Below are 24,417 nucleotides of genomic sequence, written 5' to 3'. Positions count from 1 at the left end.
CTATTATTGACTTCAAGGGGCCTTCAATTTTTAGTATAGAACACAGATCAAAGGGTTTCAATTAAACGCTTGATTGTTTTATTGGTTTATAAAATAAAGGAAAAAAAAAATAAAAGATATAAGATTCCGAAGTGAGGAAAGAAAAATAGGGATAAGATATGAGGATACTTGAATGTTTTTGGTTTCAAGCAAAAGATTTGATTTTCCGTTTTCAAATAAGCTGTTACGCGAAATTTCATTTTCTACCTGTCGTGGTACAAAAACCTTTACTATCTGTCTTCTTTCAGCATTGTTATTTTGTAATTCCTTGAGTGTTTATGGGGATAAACAAAGGTACAGCTTGTTTTTAAGGTCAAGATTGCCTTGTAAGTTATTGTTTTATATAGAATTTAAATGGAAATTTGTTAAGTAGTGACCACCAGATCTTATGTATAAGAGCAATACGATGTTTCTTGATAAAAGTTAAAGTAGAGTAAAAGTTTAAGTGAACAGGGACTTTCTTGTTAAATTTTGTTAATTATTGAGTAGAAATATATGATTTATTTAAACTGACTGACAATTTCTTCATAAAAAGATGGGATATATATATGATAATTTTTTTTTCTTTTTTGCTTTTCCTATTTCTTTGACCTTTTTTATTTTTGCGGCTATTGTTATTTCTTTGACGATGGTTGTTAAAATAACTTAAGTTATTTTAACAATCCATGTCGGAGTTGTTTCGTGCTTCATCCAAAAAGAGACCATTCTCACAATACATGCTTGTATCAGGGACTAAAATCTCGTTCGTGCAACACTACAACACCAATTGCGCCACAATAGTGTAATGATTTGGTTTATAGTAGTTTCTCTGTTTGGGAGTGTTGAGTTAAGGTTTAAATAAACAGATTTGGGTGTAATTGATATAAGAGTTGCTTTTATATGAGTCAGATTTGGCTTGATTCGCTTGTTATAGTGACCACCAGATCTTATAAAGTAGATCAGACTGTTTTGATAAAGGTAAAATAAAAAAAAAGATAAAAAGATAAATAAAAGGGGGTTTTACAATGAAGTATGATAGCTTCAAGGGACTTCTTGTTCTTGATGTTAAATAAAATAAGAGATAGTTTGCCTCTTTAAAAGAATATTTATTTGATAAAAAGAAAAAGTAAAATAAGAAGTGAAGTAAGTAAGAAGTTAATAAGAAGTGAAGTATTTTTGTGATTATTATTTGCCGTTATTTATATGTTTTTGGATTTTATGCTTTTGTTCTGTTTTTGGTATTGTAATTTTCTTTAATATATTGCTTGTTTGCGGGTTTAGATTTTTAAGTATGTAAGTTTTGTCGATAGTGACCACCAGATCTTGTTAATAGTAGATCAAACTTGTTAGAATAGGTTAAACTCTTGAGGTTTAGGAATAGGTTTACAATGAAGATTATTGACTTCAAGGGACTTCAGTATTTAAAATAGAACACAGACCAAAGGGTTTCAATTGAACGCTTGATGGATTTATTGTTTTATAAAATAAAGAAAATATAAAAAGAATATAAAATTCAAAAGTAAAGTGAAGTGAAGTGAAGTCAAAATAGGGATAAGATATAAGGGTATTTATATGTTTTTGGTTTTTATAATTTTATGTTGTTTTTGGTTTTCAAGCAAAAGAGTTGATACTCCGTTTTCAAATAGGTTGTTACGCAAAAGTTCATTTTCTAACTGGCGTGGTACTAAAAAAAACTTGACTGTATATTTTTCAGTATTTTGGGTGGTTGTTATTGTAACTTGTTAGTACTTGGGACTTGGCTTGTGTTAAAGTGATGTAGATTTGTTTAAATTGAGGTTTGAAGTCTTGAATGACTTGAGTTTAGGTAACTTGATTGAACGTTTAACAGTTCTTTAGAGTAAATTGTCTTTGAGTAGTGACCACCAGATCTTTTTAGATCAATAAGGTTAAGAATAAGATTGTTTGATAAACGATAAAAATAAAAGGGAACTTTCTTGATTTGTGATAACTCGGGTATCAGATCAGAAAGAATAAGTAAAAATAAAAAGAAAAGAAAAGGTAATTGTGACCCAATAAGAAAAGATTGCTTTTTAAGCGCAAGAGGATTTGATTTATTGAATTTATTGGATAATGTTATTTTGTTTAAAATTATTCATCTTATTTATATAAAAATTGGCGTGGCTTATTGTTTGTGTTGTTTGACATCTATGTCGAACGACATCAATGTCGCTGGACATCAAAATTATTCTTGTGATCAGCATTGTTCTCTTGATCTAAAATTTCATCATTTGTGCTACATTATAACACAAGAGGCGGTTGTTGTATAGTGTAAGGTGGTTGTTGCAAACTGTAAGGCGTTCGTTATAAACTGCAACGATTTAAATTCCGCCGTTTTGTTCTTGCATGTTACAATAGTTGCAACGTTACAAAGGTAAAATGATTACCCGAAAAAAAACAAAAAATATGACAGTAAACCAACTTAATTAGACAAGTCCTGCTGTAAGACGCCCGATGAGGGGCTCGAACCCTCGACATTGAGATTAAAAGTCTCACGCTCTACCAACTGAGCTAACCGGGCTGTCATGCAAATTTTCAAATTGGGAATAATACATCCAAATAATGATGACGTCATTGTGACTGCTCCGTTCTATTTTTATCCTTTTTTCTGCCTATTAGAAAGTAATGTCGCGTTATGAAAGCTTTTATAGTACAAATTATACAGAAAACTACATTTGGTATTCGATTTTAATTTCTGTAATTAGTGTATCTTGACATTATATAGTGCTTTGGCAACCTTTTTTTTTTGAAAGTTTTTTTTGCCATTCCAAATTACATTGATTTACAGTTGATAAAAATATTTTATTTAATCAACTGTCCATCATCTGGGAATTGTTTTTCTGCAAGAAGAAAAAAATAAAAATCTTTGTAGTTTCTTATTTATTAAAAATTCAATTCACCCAAAACGGTTAAAATATATTTCGATATTTTTGGCCTTTGCATAGCTAAAAGGATTAATTCACTTTGATATGGCAAATAATAAGTATGATGTTGTTTATGTCTTGCTAAATTTCTTAATAATAGTGCTGAGGTCAATGGTATACCTGATACTTCTGATTCATCTACAGGTATTTTTGTGATTGCAAATGTTTTAGGCTTTGACGCATGTTGTTTGCTTATCTTTCCTGCAAAGTGTGTGCGCATATGTTGAATAGCATTCGCTTTTCCTCCAAATGTCTTTCTGGAACACTTCATCCATTTACAATCGTTTTCTACTTCTAAGTGATCCTTTACAATATGCTTGTGGAGTTCAGTTTTATCATCAAAAGATTGCTCGCATCCTTCCCATCGGCAAATAGAGCCTAAAAAAAAAGAAATTTTAATAAAGTACACCTTTTTTTTTTTATCTTTTACCATCTTTTCTTCTCGTAGGAGAGTATTTGATATTGCAAAGAACAGTCTCTAGAGGATTCTCACCATTGGCAAATGATTCTTCTACTGATGAAGGTTGAGGGAATGCAATTTTTAATACTGTATAAAATTCCTTTAAGCCCAAAGGTTTCTCGGTCCCAAAAAGTTTCTGATAGCTACCAAACACTTCCTTTAGCACAATTTTTTCATTTTCGTCGCCATTGATAAGTTGATCCTTCAACCTAACAAGAAATGGTTAATAAAAAAAAAAAAAAAAACACATGCTTTACCATCCAAGGCATCGGTATGGCTCATCGAGATTTGTATAATTTGTCAGATCTGGAATTGAAGGCTGTTGCTGTACTGCTTCTACACGAATCATTTGAGCAGCTGGAATTCCGTGTATTGTGCTTAATGCTGTAGTAGATGCTGATACTAATGAAGATTTGTAAGAGAGAAAACCTGTCAAGAGACCAATCAAGTTTCCAGGATAACACTCAATCAATTGTGTAGAAAACCCTCCTCTCAGACTTGAATATTGATATAAATATTCCAAGGTAGCGGCTTCTAGTTCCTCATCGTCCACCAACAAGAATTGTGCCATACGTTCAATAACCTGGCTATTCGCGTGACTCAAGATACGTTCATTAGCCTCTGTGACAGCCACACGCGTTAGAGCTCGAATAGCTCCTAAAATAAATGCACGGTCATTGCTAAAAAGCAGCTGTGTCATAGACGTTAGATAAGGGTCAGCTCTGTTTACAAGTATCACTTGGGGTGCTATATTTTCCATAATGTCCAAACAGTGTCGACTTAATTCTCCATATCGTGAGCTAGGTGCAAGCGATATGCCTGTCATCAAGAGTGCCCTCAGTCGTTCGTGTAGGGCTAATCGACGAATATTCATTTCTAAAAAAGAAAAATTGCGTAGGATATGAAACACTTGAAGGACACGTTCATAAGTCTCTTGCTTTGTTTTGCTAATCATGTTGTCGTTCACTGAATGGTCCAAGTCATGTTCAAAAAAGTTTACTGTAAAATCCAAGAGTAGATCAATCAATGTTGGAATGAAGTCTAAATTAAAATTTTCTGAAACATAAGAGAATTTTATAAGTGTATTAAATGCCCAATCAACTTCATTTGGCAAATGGGACTGAAGTGAAAGAAGTATGCGCATTCGGAATTCATAGTCCATAAACATGGCTAAATTTGATATATTAATATATGTTAAAAATTCTCCTGTTTGGCTTTACCTTGTGGGTGATATGTTGGTAATTGTTGATTGTTGGGTACTGAAGCTGGTTGTGAAAAAGCTGTACCAGTTTGTCTGTTAGGGTTGGTTGTTGTTATTGCTGTTGTTGAAGGGGCAGGTGACGAAGTTTTTTGGTAAGTTGCTAATAATTCTGCAGGTGGATTCCATGTTCGATGCCAATGATGTTCTTCTTCCCAGCCAAGCTACATAATTCTTAATATATAGACAAAATCAAATAAATTATACGTACAAGGTATTTTGTATAAACAGCTTTTAGAATATAAGCACTGTTTGTACATGTCGAAGGAAAACGAAATGGATCGCCAACTTGTTTCCAACCGCGATTTAAAGTAACCTACGCGAAATTTAATTGTGAATTCAAAAAGTTCCGTTTGCTCTTTTATTTGTACTTTTTCATATCCTCCAGCTTCCATAACTGTTTTGTAAATTCGTAATAGATCTAATTTTTTACCACCCAAGACAGGTTCTGCTTGTAGAATAGTTCTTTTAATTGTAATTAGGAAGCTGTCTATGTTATCTGATTTGTTTTTTTTACCCCTTTTTATCATGAAACTCTTTTAATTCTCTCATAAACTGCACATATTCTGGAGTTCTCTCAATGCCTTGATTTGCAGTAGGCGTTAGCATTTTAAAAATAAAAATAAGAATAAAAAAAGTTATGAGTTCGGTGCTTCAATTAAAATGATTTCTGATTTTATTGTCTTGTTTTTTTTTATGGATGAAAATTTTAATGTTTATTGAAATTCATCAAAGAGTATAAGAATTAAAAGTGATGCAACTGTATGAAGCAGTGAACATTTCATGCAAGAAAGTGCTCGCATTCTCCAATTTCAATTCTTTCTTTGCTCCTTTACGCTTCCAGATGATAATCTGCTTTCTCGCTTATTGTGCTATATCCATCAATCTAATAGTCATTCACAATGGTACGCACTTTCAAAGTCATCGTTATGGAAAAAATGACTACCTCACCTTGAATTCTTAGACACACATGTTTCTTTCGCATCTGCAAATAAGCCACCTGACAAAAATGATACCTCAGCTCTTTCCAGCCCATCAGCGAGCTCCTAATCAAATGCCAAACAACCTAAGCCCGTGCCGCACTCTAAAGTGCACCGAATTGTAACTAAAATTCAAGAAAGTTTAGTATATGTACCGAATGTGCCATCTCTGTCACCTTCTACCAATTCATCATCAGAAATTTCCCAGGATGCAGTTCCTGTAGTTATTGATACTGTCTACTGGGGAGTGTCACAATCTCCCAACTCACTTTTCTTTAATGTGACCAACCGTAAAGAATCTGAACGTACTTTATACGAATTCGCCTTTTATCAATTTCAAGATTTTATAGGTCAATTGGTCCACAGATCTGGTGCTAATTGCTATCTGGAAATTAATTTCGACGATGAGGAAAATAAGAATGAGGCAATTGTTAAGAGTTTTCAGTTTGATAATGGACATATTATCATTCGTCCCGCTGTGGGCCTCACACCCAGTTTTATTATCAAAAAAAAAAAAAAAAAAAAAAAAAATAAATCTTCAAAGACTTCCTTGGCTTCGACCTAAAGAACTGCTGGCCGGATTGACTGCTACACTCAGCAATTATGGTGTTAAATGTGATGTTGGAATTATTAGGGACGTCGATACCGGCATTTTCCTCGGATCTGGTTACGCTACCCTTGAGATTATACCCACTCTTGTCTCTGAAGGTCAACCCCCATTTCTTGAACTATCCCATGTTCTAACGTGGATCGACTCTGAGATTTCTCGATGCGACAAAATCTTCATTCATGCACATTGGAATGGTATGTCAGTATATTGCAAGTATTGTCATAAGATAGGGCACAATACTGCAGCTTGTCCTGCTTCACCTAGTGGTAGACGTGTCTGCTATCGTTGTTTGGAACGCGGTCATCTTGGTGCCGACTGCCTCCTTAAGAAGACTGGCCTTAAACGGTCTCGTCAGGGTAAACCTGTTGCTAAAGGTGTTTCCCCTTCGTTTCTTCAACCGAATATTGAGTCCACTACAGATATTCTTTCTGATTCTCCTGTGTTCCCTACTCAGACTGCTCAAACGGGCAAGGAAGCTACTGTTCTTATGACGAGGGAATCCCTTCATCCTGATCCTACTGCTATCGACGCCACTGATGGCTCTTCTGCCCCACCAATTTCTAATCAGTCTGCGCTTACCTCGTCAGCTCGGCCCAAGTACGCCTCGACTTCAGCTACTTTTTCTGATCCGGAAATTGATATCACGACTGCTGATGGTCTCGCTACTAGCATGGAATGTGACGAGCCCTTTTCTTTTGATGACTCGTCTATGGATTCGTCCCCAGCTTCTGTTGATGGCTCAATCAGGATGGTGATAGACAATACCTCGTCTTTATCCATGCAAGAGGATGTTCCTCAGGGAGATTTTTCTACCACAACGCCTACAACAGAGCTAATCAACAATGCCGTCTCTTCGTCTAAGATTCTACGACGTACTCCCCGAACGCCGAAACCTGTCAACCGAATTGATTTATAACTTTCATTAACATGACTATAAATTCACGCAAGGCTTTTACGTTACTATCTTTAAATGGCAATAGCTTTTTTAAAAGTAGTAACCCATCTTCACGACAACATCTTATCCGGTACATTCGCTCATACAAACCTACTTTTGTCGCTCTTCAAGAAGTCGATAATAGCAACAACAGCCATTTTCAACACTTGGATCTGTTACATCAGCAATTTTGTGCACACCAATCCCTATGGACGGGTTTTTGTGGCCATCTTTGCTTGGACCCTCAATTTTCATTAATGCGGATTCCTCTTCCAGAGGATTCTCGCTGCATTTTGGCTCGGGTTTCACATGAGCACGATCGCATGAATCCCTTCCATATTTTGGTTATCTACGCCCCTGCTTCTTCACACCGTGCACGGGTCGATTTCTTTAACTCCCTCCTGTCCTTTCGACAACTTTCTCCACACGATCCTGTCTCGTGCGTAGATCATATGATTATCGCGGGCGATTTCAATTATTCCTTGCCCAACTCTTCGTCTCCACTTGGTTCTTCGGTACCGACACGTTAGGTGCATTTTCTACAATGCTATTTTCAAAATGTTATGAAGGGCCTACAGTTTCTCGACACAGCTACTTTCCGACGTGGAGAAATCAGCCACTCTACAATTGATTACATATATCTTTCCCAAGATATGGTTATTAATTATGTTGATGCTGATGTTGAGTTCTCAACCCCAATTGGTCAGACCATACCTTACTTCAAGTCACCTACAAATTTGATTTCGTTGATGATACAGGGCCAGGCCTATGGCGCGCAAATCCAATTTACACGAGCAACAAAGAGCACCGTCAACGACTGGATTCCATGCTTACGCGATGGTATGATCAGGAAATTGCTAATTCGGTATTACCTCCACAAGGCATATGGGATTTAGTAAAGCTTAAAGTCAAGCAGTTTACTAAAAGCTTTGGCAGACATTATGTTGACTGGAGAAAACAGCAGATACTTGCTTTGCAATGCAAGCGTCAACGTTTGCTTCGTAGCCCTTTTCCTTCTGCATTTTTGGCTACGCACTTACCTCGTGTGGAACAGCAAATTCAAGTTCTACAAGAGGAGGTTACTCCCATCGCCATTTTGAAAGCTGAATGGACCTGGCGGGATCGAGGAGAAATGAATGTCGGATATTTAAAACGATCTGCTACTGCCCGAGCGGTTCAAAGATCCATTCCACGTTTATGGGATCCTGATAATGGAGATGTTTGTTCGTCTCGTACCCAAATGCTTGATGTCACCCAGAAATTCTATACCAAGCTGTATTCTCCTGAGACTGTTTGTTCTTCAGCACTGGATGCTATGGTTTCTAAAATACCTTCCTCCTATCGACTATCTAAAGATGATTCTGAATTCATGGCCTCATCGTTTCTCTTGAAACAATATCGATCCTCTGTCCTTCCTTGATTTCTTCGATAGCCTACTATCTGCACCATTCTTCATGACCTCGACTACCTATGCCATAACAAATTTCCATCTTCACCGCCACCCTATCTTGGGCAAAGACTTCTCGACTGGCTTTCCAGTATCTCTCGCTAGTGTCTCTTACACTTGTTATCATTTCTTTCTCCCCAAACATTTTACCCTTGATATCATAAGGGGCTTTTAGCTTCCACTCATTTTCTTTTGATCTGACCCGGGCGAAAGCAATGAAAACTGTCATCATGCGCTCATTTGGGGTTTAATTTTATTTGTAAAGTACTTGAGACAGTACAATGCAACACAAGTCAATCTAAATATATAGCTAAGATGTTGCCAGATAAATCTCTAATTATATGCCTCCCTTAATATAATTTATATATGATACTTCTAAAAAAATATTGTCGGTTGAGTTAAACATATAACTTTTATTGTCTAAAATTATTTGTTATAGTCTGGATTGTTTTTATTTCTGTCTGAAAATCATGAACATTATTGCTGAAATTAAATTTTAATCAATCTGAGTTTGAAGTATGTGAATACTGTATTGGATTATTTTGTTACTGAATTCTAAGTTATGTTAAACAATAAAGCGATGGTGTGTATATTCTTTTGTTAGCTACTTTATATGAAAAGTGTTGATTTGAAAGGAAAATACGAAGAATGAAGGAAAGTGGAAGAGTTTAAGCTTTGGGTATAATTCCAATATGCCATGATACTCTCTTTTGTTGAAAGCTTGAGTGAATGCAAGTGTGAACGCACCAAACCCGTTTGTGACTTTTTATTGATTCAACAGCTTTTTGATTGACCAACATACTGTTTTCTATCGTATTCTCGTAATCATCATCATCATCGTCTTCATCATCAATGAATATCGGACTACCATCGTTGCCGACTATAATAGTAGTTAATGTATTACACCACCGTAGTAACATCCATAATCCTTCTGCTTTAACAAATGGCACTACCAAGTACCTTAACTGAGGACAGTTCGACACAATCATGCGAGCAACCTGAGCTGTTAACTGATCGAAAGGGTTTAAAGTTAAGGATAATAAATCAGGGCCAAAGGTAGGTAGAATGGCATTGCTAAGTGCACCGGGATGATGAAAGTAATGAGATATTTGTGTAAGGGTTGGAGGGTCTACATCAACATCTTTTGGAAATATAAAGCAAGAAGCACAACAAGGGAAATAATGTACCGTTCTTGTGGTATCCAAATAGATGATATCTTCTTCTTCAATGGGAATATGTGTCATCATAAAACTGATATGAGGTGAATAATAAGGCATTAGTTCATTCAACTGGCTTGGGAATAGGATGCTTGCATGCAAAAAATCGAGTTGAGGACACAAAATAAATATTGCCTGATATAATTTGTTTGAATAATATTTTGCTTGTGGTAGTTTAATACTGCATAGACTTTGTCCATAAAGTTCACAAAACGATAAAATATCTTGTTCTGTTATGTTTACATTTGGGAATATTACTTTTTTATATACTTTTTGTCGAACAAGTTGAAAGGTGTATTTACATACAAATAAATAAGGTGTTAAATCAGCTTGATGAGTGAAATTAATAACTTGTGTTAATAGCTCATTAGGTAATAAGCGAGCCGACATCTAACTTGTAGGTGATTATATAAAAAGGAGAGGTATTATATGTCTGTGTGTAAACAAATATACAAAAAAAAAAAAAAAAAAGGTTTACTTTAATTAGCAGACATAGGCGGTACCCCAATATCTACTGATTATGACAGAATACTTTACTCGACAGTTTTACGTAAAATGGGCACCCCAACAATACTAAGTGGAATAAATGGGGAAAAACAGTTTTTGTTTATGTATTAATAATGAAAATAAACCATTCAAAAGTTCTTTTTCGTTTTTTTTTCTTTCTTTCTTTCTTGTTGGTTTTGCCCCTTAAACCTCGGTGGTAGATGCACAACTACTATACAAACTCAGAACAATAGATTATTCGCTTTCGATTCAATATTTCCTTATACATCATTGCTATTTTTTATAATCCTTTTCCGAAACCATTAGCATGATGATTTTTCTTTTCTTTTTTCACTTTTATGAATATAAGGCATTCTGCTTTGTCTATTGCCTTCCTATGATTTTGCCTTTCATACACAATGTGTTGTTTGTAATAGGTTTATACAGCTCTTTAATAAGCAATACAAATACAAATTCAAGCGCATTTTTGTTCAACAAATCCAGTAGGACAAGGAAGATACATGACATTTGAGCATCATTATAAGTTCAACCCATATACTAAAAGAATTCCCACATCAGCTTACAATTTTATACCTGTATACACTCACTTTGGCTGTTTGTTCATATTCAACTAGATAACGTACGTAAATGAATCAAATTTTAATTGAATTGTTATTTTTTAAAGCAAGCACAGGAACTAGGATTTTTGTGTATGAGATGTACAGTAACCGATATCCGTTATGTTTACTGATATGAGTTAATGATCTAAACTCGTATTGATCCGTAGATGAAAGTCAGTTATATTGTATTTTGATAAATGAACCTTAATCATCCACCAACTATCAAGCAGTTTCATATATCCAACCCTAACCTATCTTACTTGATCTAGAATTCCCAGTAGTAGCTTCCAAAAAGTAACACATTCAAGAAAGCAAAACAAACAAATATTTCTTGTTGATTATTCAAAAGCATTCATAACTATACGAAAAAAAAACAAAACCAAAAAAAAAAAAAAGATTCTAATTCAAAAACAGCGATTCCACTCTTTTTTTTTTTACTTGTTTTTTTTTCTTAAAAATGAATAATAACAACAATAGATCTTTGTGCATATTCGACATTCCAACAGAATTACTCAAACAATTAGAACCTGTCGAAAAAGCCCCCGAGGCCGTATTAACAGAACAAGCTACTCAAGTGACAGTAAATGCTCTCGAAAGATTACAAATTCAGCAAGAAGATGCTGAGCTGACGTGTCGAACTTGCCAACTGTCTTTCCTTTCTAGAGAAGAACAAAGAAGTCATTATAATACTGACTGGCATCGATACAACATCAAAAGAAAGCTCGTATTGGATGCAGCACCTATTAGCTTTGAGGAATTTGAACGGTTATTAGGAGGTAAAAAAGAAACATGTCTCTACGCAATCCTTAACAGCTATTCAATTAAAAAAGATTTGACGGAGAGCATTTCTGGATCAGAGGAAGAGGAAGAGGGAGAGGAAGAAGAACAAGAACAAGACAAGATCAACGCGCTTGTATCTAGACAAAAAGAGGAGCAAAACGAACAACAGGACAGTACTTCTGATCAACCCATTATTGCCTCTCAACTGAAAAAATATTCTGCTCTATCATGGTTTAGACATAAGGAAAATAAAAGTCTTCATTATGGTATCTATCATCATCTGCTTGCTTCATCTTCTCTTGCCGCACTTCGAAAAAGCGAAGGTAAACGTTACTGGACTATTTTTATGCTCGGAGGCGGACATTTTGCAGCATGTGTGATCGATGTAAATGCGAGTATTTCTGATGTAAAGTTTGCTGAACACAAGACAATTCACAGATACACAAGTAGGCTTTCTGTTAATAAGTAAACATAACCTCTTTTCTAAAAAGTTAAAAAATATAGCACGTAGAAAGCAAGGTGGCTCCCAGTCTGCCAATGATAACGCAAGAGGAAAGGCAAATTCAGCAGGTGCCCAAATTCGTCGATACAACGAACAGATGCTTCAACAAGAGGTACGGCAGATTGTGTCTCAATGGAGAGAGAAAATTCAAGCAAGTGAATTTGTGTTTGTTCATGCACCTAGTAATAATCGAAATGTCTTGTTTGGTTATGATGGCGCGATTCTAAATGCAGACAACACCAAATCTATACCTTTTGTCACAAGAAGACCAACACTCAATGAGTTGAAACGAGTGTATGGAGAACTAGTTACTGTGAAAGTGATTGAAGTTGATGAAAAAGCTATTCAAGAGCAACGGAGAGTCATGGAGGAGGAGAAAGTCAAAAGACAGCAATCATCTGTTAAAAAGACTCAAGATCAAAAAGTACCCAAAAAACAACCAGAAGTAGTCTCAGTAGATCCTGCGGTAGAAAAACTAATAAACACCGTAAAACAAAACAAAACAGCAGTAACAATAAGCTACATTGAAAAGCATAAAGATCTCCCTATTTCAGGCCTGTTGCCAAAGAATTTAGCAAGGGAAGATTTACGGCATAATCCTACATTATTGCATATGGTTGCTGCTATGGGAGGGGCAGGTGATTTAGTATCAGAACTTTTGAGAAAGTACAACGCAGATCCCACTATTGTAAATAATCTAGGCAAAACAGCATACGAAGTTAGCAAGGATAAAGAAACACGTAACGCTTTTAGAAGGTGTATGTGTGATCTCCCGGATAAATGGAAATGGCTGGAGGAAGCGCGTGTTCCCAGCCCTTTAACAAAGGAACAGGAAGAAGAGCAAATAAACAAAGAAAAAAAGAAGTTGGAAAGGGAACAAGAAAAGAAGCGTCTTTTAGAATTGGAACGCGCTAAAATGGAGGCAAAAAGAGAAGCCAAAGAAGAGCAGTTGAGACAACAAAAACAGCGAGAACAAGCTAAGGACAAACAGCCATTTGCCTCTGTCCAAAAGACTTTAGGAGGTAGCAACAATACAGTAAGCGATATGGCAAACATGTCACCCGAAGCTCGTATGCGCCTTGAGAGAGAAAAAAGAGCAAGGGCTGCAGAGGAAAGAATGAAAAGATTTGCAACAAAATAAAACTAAAGAGAATAGACAAATTTAGATTTACTCACAAGATTGTATTTTATAAAAAAAAAACTGTTATTTCTGTAATGTTTATTTGAATTGTGGAAACGTAGTAATCAAGTGGTATTTTTTTTTTCACTTACGAAAAAAGACTGTCTTACTGTAAGCAAGTATTACAAATTTGGAAAAAGTTACCAAACAAAAAATTTAAAGCGTAAAATCTGTATCATTTGGGTAACCTTTGTATTTTCTTTTTGTCATCAAGTGATGAAAGGAAAAAGAAATTTGTATATATTTATTAGTGTACAAGTTACAAGTTACTATAAAATTTAAGATTGGGTGAATAGAGACCAACACTAGGACTAAGAATAGTTTTGAGAAATAAAGAAATATATTGTTATAGCATAATAGAATCATTATGTATCTTGAATCTATTAATTCTCTATGATGTGTTTGAGATTAAGCTATTTAAATCTCCAAATTGTTTAAATGTTGACAGAAAACACCTCATGACTTTCTGTATTTAATTGTCAACCTAGTCTCTGATGAAGCAATGGCTTTTTTCTTACTTCACAATTACCTTTAAGCGTGGCAGTAAAGCTACGTGATCCTAAATATGCCGATGCTACAGATAAGGAACGAACCAATCTCGCTTTCATGTACCATTGAAATCGCATAGGACGCACACTGCGATTCATCCGAGACCCTGTTAAATTTACAGCTGCACGCTATTTCCATACCAAAGGCTGGATTAGCAAGCAGACCTTATAGGAGACACTTTCCTCAAACCGACACGTTAACCACACAGAATCCGAACCCCTTTTCTATGGCGGTGAACACATGAGTGCTACAGACGATTATAAAGAATCTGAGTCACACATCATGGAGACCCATATGGAAGATGTCTCTTTTTTATGAATATCCTTACGGTTTCACTTTCAATGCTACCGGCTTGGCTTACCAAGTGCTCAATTCAATCCTTAAAATTGTTCAATCATCCCCTGCTCTTATTACAGAGACCTGGCTATTAAGCCCACTCAAGTATCCAACACTGAAAGTAATTCCATACATACGGTATTAAAACCCAACCTCTCGCTAACAAAGGCAGCCAGGACATCAGTCCTTTTGCCAATCCTACTTGTAACTACCATATCCACCACATTGCAGATCATAATACAAGTTTAAGCCAATATAAGCTCTCTTTCACCATTGCGAACAATCTTGTACATTGTTTATACCTGCCATCCCACTTGGACAACCAGTCTGTCACCCAAGTCTTGGATTCTCTACAATGCACAACAGGCTACACTAATCAGACAATACTCTGCGGCGACTTTAATGCAAGAATGGGACCGCTTACAGGAGGCCGACTGACCAATTCTCGAGACAACTTGATCATCCGCTGGATGCAACGGAACAGCATCATTTTATGGAATCAGAGGGTGGCATACAGTCAGAAGCTTCTTATATGGCTAAGACAATTCCCTTAACTTTTATTTGATAGATCCACTCATTTCTTTTCCTTTTACATTTTTTACCCTTGATCCCAAAGGGGTTTTTCCTTAGCATTAACTTTCTAACGGGTTGACCTAATTCGGGCGGACATTTATTTAATTTTATTTTTATGCTCTCAATTAAATAAAGGATTGTATTTTAGCAAAAATGAAGTCATGGCTCATTTCTGGACTTTGTTTATTTTTGCTTGTAGCTTGGTGACACCAATCTTGATATTATACTCTTATAGTTTAGTTAAATAGATCCTCTCTATCTTCTTGAAACCTTATAAAGAGATTACATAGAGACTTATTCATTAGGTTTTCTAGTACTATTTCATTTTTGTTTCTCGGCTTTATTATCTGCAAATATCTCAGGATGCCATACAAAACTTGCTGTCATCAGCATTAAAGAAAATAAGGTCATTACTAAGGTTTTCAGTTACTTTTGATCTTGTTGACCCTCCTTTTTTTTAAGGCTTTTTCGAGCATCCTCTTACAAATAGCAATATTCGTACTCGGATAAATTCAAGATACGCACATCACCAATTACAATGGTGTCCCTGAAAAGTTTAACAATTTTGATGACAAAGCAATAAGCCTTATAGTTGCTACAACAGTGAATAGTGAGATTTGTATCGGTAAAAATCAGAAGTTCAATGAGATGGTTGTTGAGTCAAGTGATACAAGACTGTGCTCGATGTCAGCATTGCATCACAAAAGGAAAAACAAAAAATGTGGTTAATAGCATAGCTGGAACAATTGGAGCTTTTTGTCTTCATTGATCATCATGGCGGACACCATCATTTGTTGGGTACACCTAAGAATATCTTGAAGCTCATTGAATCACAATACGACAGTCCAACTGAACCTTTTCAATTCTTTCCAGCGCCTAACAAGCGGTCTTGTAACTCCATGAGCGATATTGATCCATTTTTTGACGAGCTGAATCACTACGACTGCGCCGTACGAAGTCTCCCACCCAATGGAGAAGCCTTGCAAACGAGTATGCGGAGCTGGATAATGATGCGTCAGAAATTTTAAACACGGATTAGACGCGACCTGGATGGCTACCATATTTTTACACGAGGATTCTGGAAAGAACCATTTTTCGCAACCATGGTAAGCGACTTCTGCTAAATTCTGTTGAAGCATACGCAAGGTTGCCTTCACTTGGGAGCCAATTTCAACGATTCAAAATCACTCGAAATCAGCTGCCTCTCTCATCTCTCTCTAGTACCAATAAACGATACCAAAATGTATACGTTAATACCATAAATGATGATAGCAGCAACAAACTTGTGATTGGAATCAAAACGCTCAATATACTGGTTACGTCCACCTTTCGAATGGATATTGATGAGGTACTGTTGCTTGACGCGTTCAATATCGATGGGCTTCAGCCAATCAAGGTCTTGTAAGTATTTTTGCATCGCAAGTTGTTAAAAAAGCTTCAAGGTTTTGCTGAAAGCAGTGTTCATATCTTGTGCACCAATAAGCCATTGTACAACTTTAACTTTTCCCTATTACGTCAGGTTAGGTCCAAATTCGATGATCCATCTACTTTGCTTTATCCCCCCTATTTCCAACAGCACGACCAATGGTCTACGCTTGCGCCCAATCACTATTTAGACCATACTGATGATCGTCATCTACTTTTTACTTCTTGTCTTTTTATTAAAACGGTCCACATGCAGATAATAAAAAAAGACAATAGAAAGGGAAAAAAATTACGATTTTTATTGGATGAAAATTTTAGCAGGAATGCTGTCTATCAAACAATTCGACTATTGACTAAACTTGGGCACTTAAAGTTGTTGCTATATAAGAAAAAGAAGACTTCAACTCACAAGAAATTTTTATTATAATTTTTATAAAATTATGTCAAGTTCTGGTTGATTTATACTCAAAATCGCAATAGAAGGTTAGTTGATTTCAAAGTGTACAGCAAAAAATTATACTGTAAAACTATCATTACTATTATACTATATTAATTTATTTCAGTCAATGTCTCAAAACTATTCTTATTTCCAATGTTATCTTTTGTTCACACCAAAAGACTTGAAGTTCCGTATGTAGGTTTCTATAATAAAACCATAGGTTGCTTTATATCTCTTTATCACAATATACTAAATGGAGCTCTTTCAAGATTATTCTGTTAAACTTTGAATAAAAAATAAAACAGTACTCTTTGTTTTATCTTTAATGTAGAGTAGTTTCAAAGAAATCTTTTTGAAAACTATTGTTATTACTGACACAACATAAACTAAAAGAAGATCAATTAAAAATACCCATCAGGAAGCTCAGTAATACGTAGCTATCTCATTTTAATATAGGCTCACAAACATAGCGATAGTCAATCGCTTTTTGTTCTTATCTTATGTATTCAACGTATCAATCTCAGCTCCAACATTACACATCATTTAATCACAAGTTGATTTTGATTCACCGGGCAAACGGAGGAGAAATCTACAGACGGAGCTACAAACGCTCACAAGACTCAATTTTTTTTTCTTTTAAATGGCATCCCCATTCGTTTTTTAATTTCTTTTATTTTGTTGTTATCAAAAGAATTATGCCGAGTTTATTCTCACTTGCAAAGACGGCCATTGTAGCCTCTTACTTTATGACCTCTTTGGTTTATGCTGAACCTGCTGTCTTTGAGCAAAAAGCAATTGTTGACTTTGGAGAACATATCTGGACTGATGCTCAGCATGTTTTTCAAGCAACAACAGATAGGCTCAAGGAAGTCTTTCATCATCCTTCCAACGAGTTTAATGTATTTACTCATCCCGCTTTCTCAAATTATGCTTTGAGATACAAGCATCCTTCTCTTTGTGATCCAGATGTCAAACAAGTAAACAAACAATTAATGCAATTTACGTGAAACAATCGTTTATGACTCTTTTTATCATTAGATCTCTGGTTATTTAGATGTGGATGATGATAAGCACTTTTTCTTTTGGTTCTTTGAGTCAAGAGATAAGCCTAAGGAAGACCCTCTTGTTCTCTGGTTGAACGGTGGTCCTGGCTGTTCTTCATTGACGGGTCTCTTCATGGAACTTGGGTAAATGAGAAGAATTATAAACAAAAAAAAAAGAATAGGAAAAAGCTAACTTAGTCTTATAATATAGTCCTTGTACTGTTAATTTGGAGGGTACAGATACCATTCTTAACAAGTACTCATGGAATGAAAAAGCAAACGTCATCTTTTTAGATCAAGTAAGAAACCTGATATTATTAAAATGAAGTTGTCTTATTTTTTATGTATTCATTTAGCCCTTGAATGTTGGTTATTCTTATGGTAGTGGAGGAGCCACCAACACAAATGCTGCAGCCAAGGATGTCTATGCTTTCCTTCAACTCTTTTTCAAGCAATTCCCACGTAAGTTATTTTTAAATTTTAGTGTACTTTCATGCAAAAAAAAGACACACACCGCTAAACTTGTCTGTGTTTTTATTACAGAATACGCTGACCTTGACTTCCACGTCTCTGGAGAATCATGTAAGTTTGTTTATTTTGAAATAATACTGAGCTAACTTTTTCTTTGCTTAAAAAAGATGCTGGCCATTATATTCCTGCTATTGGTGGTGCCATCAACCGCAACAATAAGGGCAACTTTAACTCACTCGAACTTTTCCATAACAAAGAAACGCTTGTACCCGTCAATTTGAAGAGTTTATTAATTGGTAACGGCTTAACAGATCCCTTGATCCAATACAAATACTATGCCAAGATGGCGTGTGAAAACTCTTACGGCCCCGTCTTGAGCCCAACTGCCTGTAAAGCCATGGAGGCGCAATTCCCTGCTTGTGAGCGTTTGATTCAAAATTGTTATGATAACCAAAATGTCTTTGCCTGTTTGCCTGCTGCCATGAAATGTAACAAAGATCAAATCCAACCTTACCAACAAACTGGTATGAATCCCTATGATGTACGTGAAAAGTGTAAAGGCGGTAACTTGTGCTATGAAATTCTTGAGAGTGTTCAAAAATACTTGAATATTCCTGAAGTTAAAGAGGCCATTGGTGCTGAAACAGATAATTATGAGAGCTGTAATATGCAAATTAACTTTAGATTCCAAATGGCTGGTGACTGGATGCGTCCTTATGTGGTTGAAGTTCCTCCTCTTTTAGAAGATGATGTTCGTATCTTGATTTATGCTGGTGATGCTGACTTTATTTGTAACTGGATGGGTAACAAAGCTTGGACATTGGAGTTGCCCTGGTCAGGTCATAAGGAGTTCAATGCTGCTAACGATACTGAATGGTATTCTGATAAACTCGGCAAGCAAGCTGGTGAGCTCAGACGAACAGAAGATGGCCGATTTGCTTTCTTGCGTGTGTTTGGTGCTGGTCATATGGTCCCTTATGATCAACCTGAAAGTGGTCTTGACATGTTGCAGCAGTGGGTCCGTGGTGAATTGAACTAAGTTCCATATGTTAATAAATTAAAATAATCATTGACTCTTCGAAATTTAACTTTAAACAAGACTGCGTATGATGTTTGTAGAATTCAACTTTTATTTCTAGAATATACTTTCCTTTGCTAATTAAATCGGAAATAACGTGGATTTGCTGTCTTTTACACTGCTTGTTATGCAGCAATAGACATTCAAGAATTAAATCAATTAGTCTTGAGCGAATACGACTATTATCGCGCCATACTTTTAAAGTCATGTGCTTATTGTCTTTTGTAAGCTTCATGTCTACTCTATTCCTAAAAAGATTGCGCAGTAGACAAATACAGAGAGACAAACAGTATTTTAGGTTACACTTGAGAAGATTATAATTTTTTTAGAATTGTATTTTATTTTTGGGAAGCCTTCAAAAATTATGAGAATTAACCTCTTTAGTTTAGAAAATACCGAGAGTTTTTTGAAAATTGGGTCACCTAAAAGCAAATTAGAAACGGTATCATGTACAGTCAAGTGAGTGTCGCCCCATTTTAAACGTAATCCGGATCCATGAAATAAACGCTCTGTTACAACACACCAGAAGTCGACAACAAAATCCCATTCAGACTTATCTATTTCTTCACGAAATAGATGAGGTTGATGTTTGATAATAGACAAGATATGCAGCAAGAAATGCACGCAGAAACTTGTATTATTATGAATCGTGTCCAGCTCGTGATCATAAATATTATCAAGGCGCTTCAGCTCCTTGTAGATATTTGTCCAGCTTGTCTTTTTGCTATTGTGTTTGTTGTAATAGCTAATGAGAGATGACAATAATTCTTTGATATAATCATACGAATCAACAGAGTATGTCTTGGGAGGGAAGAGAGCAGCCTTTCCATCAGAGTCAAGAGAATGATAGTTGGGACAAAGAGTAACGGCTTCGTTCTTAATAAGAGTTCCAACAGATTCATAGCAGTTATTCACGAAGATATGATCTTGTTCTTTTTGGAGGATTGTAGTGGCGGCGGTGGATATGTTATTGATTACTTGTATAGATTGATGTATGATGGTTGCTTTCTTTATCTTTTCTCTTTGGGTTTATTTCATTATAACTTACAGGAGAATTAGAAAAAGTAAAGTACTCTATAATTCTCTTCCAGTTCTAAAACCATTTCCTCCATTTTCTCATCATCAGCTGTGCTTTGAGGAGTATCTTCTACAGGTACTCATTTCCCCTGAGCATCTTAATGTCGCCGAACTGAACGGCAACCTCATCAACTTCCATTCCCTCAGTCATAAAGTTATTTTAGTTTTCGTTTGGAATATAGTTATTGAAGCCCATTTTTATTAAAAATTGTCAAATCTAAAAGGAAATCGTCTAAAAACTTATTTTTAAAAAACTCTCAAGTTACGTATTAATATGTATCTTTAAAGAGGTGTTCACCATAAGAAATGAACAAATGTAATAAAACCTGGCTACTATACTCTTCAACTTTTTTATTTTATCAGCATGATTTATTTCAAAGAAGAGTTTAAAATTCTTGAAGTTCTTAAATTGTATTTCCGTTCCTTTTTTTATTTTGTAATAAATTAGATTATTAATAAAAAGTAAAAGCTCATTTAAAAGATGAAAGTAATGACACTAACATTCTATTATATTTCGAATAGAAAATGATTTCTGATAGTCAACTTGCTCTCATTGCTAATTCACTTGGAGTAATCACCATGATCTTGATCGTCTCTTACCACTTCATCTCAGTCAACGAAAAGAAAGCTTCATCTTAACAAGAACACGTTTTGTTTCTTTTGTCAATAAATCCCTTTATATTTCTTTATTTTACAACTGCAGTTGGCGTTTTAAGTCCAAATACCAACCCACAGCTTCTGTTCTTCTCATATCAGAGATGCCAGGACCACTGACGGTATCAAATATGATTTTCATTGTTGCTTGCTGCATCGCCTTTGTCTCTTGTGATACAACCATCTTTTGGACTTGATCTAAAATAGAACGGAAAAAAGGGCCCAAAGAAAGAGGCCGAAGCAAATCGATGAGTGCAGTACCGTATTGACTTCTAAGTGGTATATCTTTCTCTTGATCCAGAGAATTAATCTTTTCAATCAGCTGGTTGACAGTAAGCCAAGATAAAGCGTCATCCATCTCACACAAGGCTTGTACCATTGTGTTAAACCCATATCGAAATTGATCCAAATTCATAGGTTCAGGAAAGTTCTGAGAAAAATGAGAAAGGATAACGCTTTGAATAAAACTAAAAACTTACGTCAATGAGTATTTTTGCATAAACACCGGCTAATTCACGCGAAACAGGTTTCTTTGTTAAAAACGTACTAATCGCCACTGTATGAGCACTTTCATAAAGATCTCTATTCTCAATACGTTTCCATTTTAGGACCGGATAAATAACGGGCAAAATATGCTGCTCTAATACTTCATCATCTATGCTTTTCATTACTTGTTCAGTGAGATCTGTAAAAAATAAGAGACGTGTTTGTTTGGTGATTGATAAAAGTTCTACGGTATTTGTCGTATCCTTTGTGTATATAGCATGAGCGTATTCCTTAAAGGCTACTGACATAAGTTTGTTCAGTTGACATTGGTTTTCTTTATGTAAGAGGTAAGCGACTGTGTTCGTGAGCGTATCCTGATATGCCTGAAGGCCAGCTCCTTGTCCGAGATGTTGTGCAATAAAATGAAGGTTGGCAAAGATAGAAATGATGTCTTGTGCAGCGTGGGGTACTTCTACTAAGCCTTGACCATTGGGTACATCCACAGCTACAGATTTTAGTATAACTGTAAATGAAAACAATATACTTTTAAGTAAAGTCCAAGCACCAGTCTCAAGGTCTTTGTAATTGGAGTTTTCCTCTGCAAGACGGACAAGTTGTTTATAGTTTTTAAATTTGGAAATAGCAAAAAAGGGATAAATTACCAGCTCTAAGGAATATTATGCAACTCTACCTGGCGTCATCATCTTACTAGAATATTTAGCAATAAATTGATCCCAGTCAATAAAAACATTGTATGAGAAACCAAGTAGCCTGTCCAAAACATGCTGTACAATGAATTGTTCTTTTTTTTCGTTTATCAATAGTTCTACAAGTTTAGCTATTGTGCGAGACATACGGCCAACTTCTCTAAATAAAGATTGCTCTGACAATGCATTTAATTGATCGACCATCTCTTTTGTATTTTCTAAACGAGAAAATGGTTCTCCATGATGAAAAGTAAATGGACTAGTCAGTAAGCTTGATGTCAAGACCTTCAAAAGTTGTGCGTTCGAGATAGATTCCAGCTGTTCTACTGGCATTTGAATAAGACATCTAGCGGCAAAGTATGACAGAGAATCCTGGTGCGTCATCGTATCATTTGAGTCTAAAGCGATATTAAGCTGATGAATAAATTCCTTTTCGATTTCTTGTCTTAATTTTATCAATTTCTTTGTCATTTTTATCAAGCTGAATTGAAGGGTTCGTCTGTATAAAAAAGCTTAGCAATAACTAAGAAATGTATGGAAAGGATATACGTTACAGTGTGCCTGCCAAGAAGGCAAGTCGGGCATAATCATCTTTGATATCAAACATTAGCTGTACAAACGTGGACAGATCAGCCTCTACCCGAGTTTGAGGCTCCTCTCGAGATCGGACATCAACGACATGCTCAGCAGCTGTCATCAAGGAACACAGACCATGGAAACCTTTTTTTGAGACCAAATTTGTATGTACACGCAAAAGTTTCTGACAATGATCTATTTCAAAATCATTCATTGTATTTGTGTGAGCTAAGGCATGTGCAACTCCTGCATCAATGGATTCTGCCATATAGTCTGCTTTGATAGCATCTTGACTGCAAATCTCAATTACGGATGTCATCCCTTCCAACAGCTTCATATCTCGATTTCCCTTTCCAATCATGGCTACCCATCCAATCCATGCCTCTTTTTGCAATGCTAAGTCATCATTGTACTCTAATAAAGCTCTATGTAATATATCAAGAGCTAAATCCTCTCTGATCTCGTCTGCTTCTGAATTACGACGTAACCAACCTGACAGCAGCACCACAATCGGACTCGTTCCATTTTTCGCATATTTCTTTTGCAGTATAAAGAGTCCATCCAAAAAATCATGGGTAAACCATGAAATGGGCAAGTCATTACTATACTTTGAGAGTAGATTCAAACACTCTTGAATCTTTAGATATTCACGTATATAAAACAGAGTGAGAGAAAGGTTTATGTTGTTTATTAACGTTTTTTTACAGTTTGTTCATTCAAAGTAGAATGTTGCAATATTTTATAATAAGAATCAGATAATTGTCTTGCAATTTCTTTTAAATCAGTTGTTTTTTCAGCTTGAGACATGGTTTAGGAAGAAAAAAAAAGAAGCTTGAAATTGGTGCGAGTGTGAATAAGCAGAATTCCCAATATATAATAAATTCCGACAGTAGTGTATTTTATGCACCTTTTCTTCTTGAAAAAGAAAAGGTAAAAAAAAAAGGTCGTCTAAAACAGAAAGGAAGAAAAAAGTTATTCAATTTTCAGAACCGTCTGTACATTACAAAGCGTCTTTTTGTTCTCTTTCCTGTTCTGTTTATCTATATAATCATGGCTTTAAACTACTTTATTGATACTAATGTTTATCATTGGTTTGTTAAAGTCGTCTACCAAAAGCATGAACAAGGCAATCTACTGCTTACTACCTCTCAGTTGCTGATGACATTAAATTCTAACTTGAGAGAAGTAAATAAAGCAGAAAGTAAAGACAGAGTTCTTTCGCATATCCAAATATTACATAAAGATTCAACCAATCATCATCCACCTCGTCCTGGGAGTGAGCTATCTTTTTACAAAACTTATGTTCAATTTTTGATTTTGAACAACTACCAGCAGCGCATTGTATTCTTGTGTGAGATTTCAACCACAGTATACGCTGATCACCAAGCAATGATTAGATCCAATATTGGTGACGACGGATACAATATTATTGGCATAATCCAATTCACAACGACTCTGATAATCAACAATTGCCCACCTTTCGTGATATTTCCACTATTGAGTACATCGTCGTTGGTGATAATCTTCAACACTTGATTTTGCAACATAAAGTGACATATGCCTCTCTAT

General features: G+C 35.6%; 7 protein-coding genes and 1 non-coding gene across 8 annotated transcripts; 5 read left to right on the top strand and 3 right to left on the bottom strand.

Moving 5' to 3' along the window:
- Positions 1–2,484: 2,484 nt before the first annotated feature.
- On the bottom strand, positions 2,485–2,557 carry RO3G_19100. The gene has a single exon. It is a non-coding gene; the product is annotated as a tRNA-Lys (tRNA).
- Positions 2,558–3,379: 822 nt separating this feature from the next.
- RO3G_09290 (uncharacterized protein) lies at positions 3,380–5,073 on the bottom strand (the record flags this gene model as incomplete). The annotated part of the gene is made up of 4 exons (XM_067663875.1): positions 3,380–3,629; positions 3,678–4,590; positions 4,641–4,842; positions 4,999–5,073. 4 exons carry the CDS (start codon positions 5,071–5,073, stop codon positions 3,380–3,382), a joined length of 1,440 nt encoding a protein of 479 aa, XP_067519976.1.
- Positions 5,074–6,464: 1,391 nt separating this feature from the next.
- RO3G_09289 (uncharacterized protein) lies at positions 6,465–7,184 on the top strand (the record flags this gene model as incomplete). Its single annotated transcript, XM_067663874.1, has 1 exon — positions 6,465–7,184. The coding sequence occupies one exon, from the start codon at positions 6,465–6,467 to the stop codon at positions 7,182–7,184; it is 720 nt and encodes a 239-aa protein (XP_067519975.1).
- Positions 7,185–7,855: 671 nt separating this feature from the next.
- RO3G_09288 (uncharacterized protein) lies at positions 7,856–8,622 on the top strand (the record flags this gene model as incomplete). Its single annotated transcript, XM_067663873.1, has 2 exons — positions 7,856–8,097; positions 8,208–8,622. 2 exons carry the CDS (start codon positions 7,856–7,858, stop codon positions 8,620–8,622), a joined length of 657 nt encoding a protein of 218 aa, XP_067519974.1.
- A 2,807-nt stretch (positions 8,623–11,429) lies between these two features.
- RO3G_09287 (uncharacterized protein) lies at positions 11,430–13,395 on the top strand (the record flags this gene model as incomplete). Its single annotated transcript, XM_067663872.1, has 3 exons — positions 11,430–11,748; positions 11,803–12,198; positions 12,257–13,395. 3 exons carry the CDS (start codon positions 11,430–11,432, stop codon positions 13,393–13,395), a joined length of 1,854 nt encoding a protein of 617 aa, XP_067519973.1.
- A 2,396-nt stretch (positions 13,396–15,791) lies between these two features.
- Positions 15,792–16,297, top strand: RO3G_09286 (uncharacterized protein; the record flags this gene model as incomplete). The annotated part of the gene is made up of 3 exons (XM_067663871.1): positions 15,792–15,882; positions 15,932–15,998; positions 16,165–16,297. The coding sequence occupies 3 exons, from the start codon at positions 15,792–15,794 to the stop codon at positions 16,295–16,297; spliced, it is 291 nt and encodes a 96-aa protein (XP_067519972.1).
- A 1,154-nt stretch (positions 16,298–17,451) lies between these two features.
- RO3G_09285 (uncharacterized protein) lies at positions 17,452–19,309 on the top strand (the record flags this gene model as incomplete). Its single annotated transcript, XM_067663870.1, has 6 exons — positions 17,452–17,733; positions 17,795–17,943; positions 18,011–18,098; positions 18,156–18,261; positions 18,343–18,381; positions 18,438–19,309. The coding sequence occupies 6 exons, from the start codon at positions 17,452–17,454 to the stop codon at positions 19,307–19,309; spliced, it is 1,536 nt and encodes a 511-aa protein (XP_067519971.1).
- A 1,807-nt stretch (positions 19,310–21,116) lies between these two features.
- Positions 21,117–23,655, bottom strand: RO3G_09284 (uncharacterized protein; the record flags this gene model as incomplete). Its single annotated transcript, XM_067663869.1, has 6 exons — positions 21,117–21,509; positions 21,559–21,863; positions 22,110–22,232; positions 22,275–22,771; positions 22,827–23,455; positions 23,554–23,655. 6 exons carry the CDS (start codon positions 23,653–23,655, stop codon positions 21,117–21,119), a joined length of 2,049 nt encoding a protein of 682 aa, XP_067519970.1.
- Between the last annotated feature and the right edge of the window lie 762 nt (positions 23,656–24,417).

The sequence above is a fragment of the Rhizopus delemar genome, genomic scaffold (genome assembly GCF_000149305.1).
Source record: "Rhizopus delemar RA 99-880 supercont3.7 genomic scaffold, whole genome shotgun sequence".
In the NCBI taxonomy this organism is placed as follows: domain Eukaryota; kingdom Fungi; phylum Mucoromycota; class Mucoromycetes; order Mucorales; family Rhizopodaceae; genus Rhizopus; species Rhizopus delemar.
The sequence above is the reverse complement of the archived record's forward strand: the minus strand, read 5'-3'. Positions and strand labels throughout refer to the sequence as shown.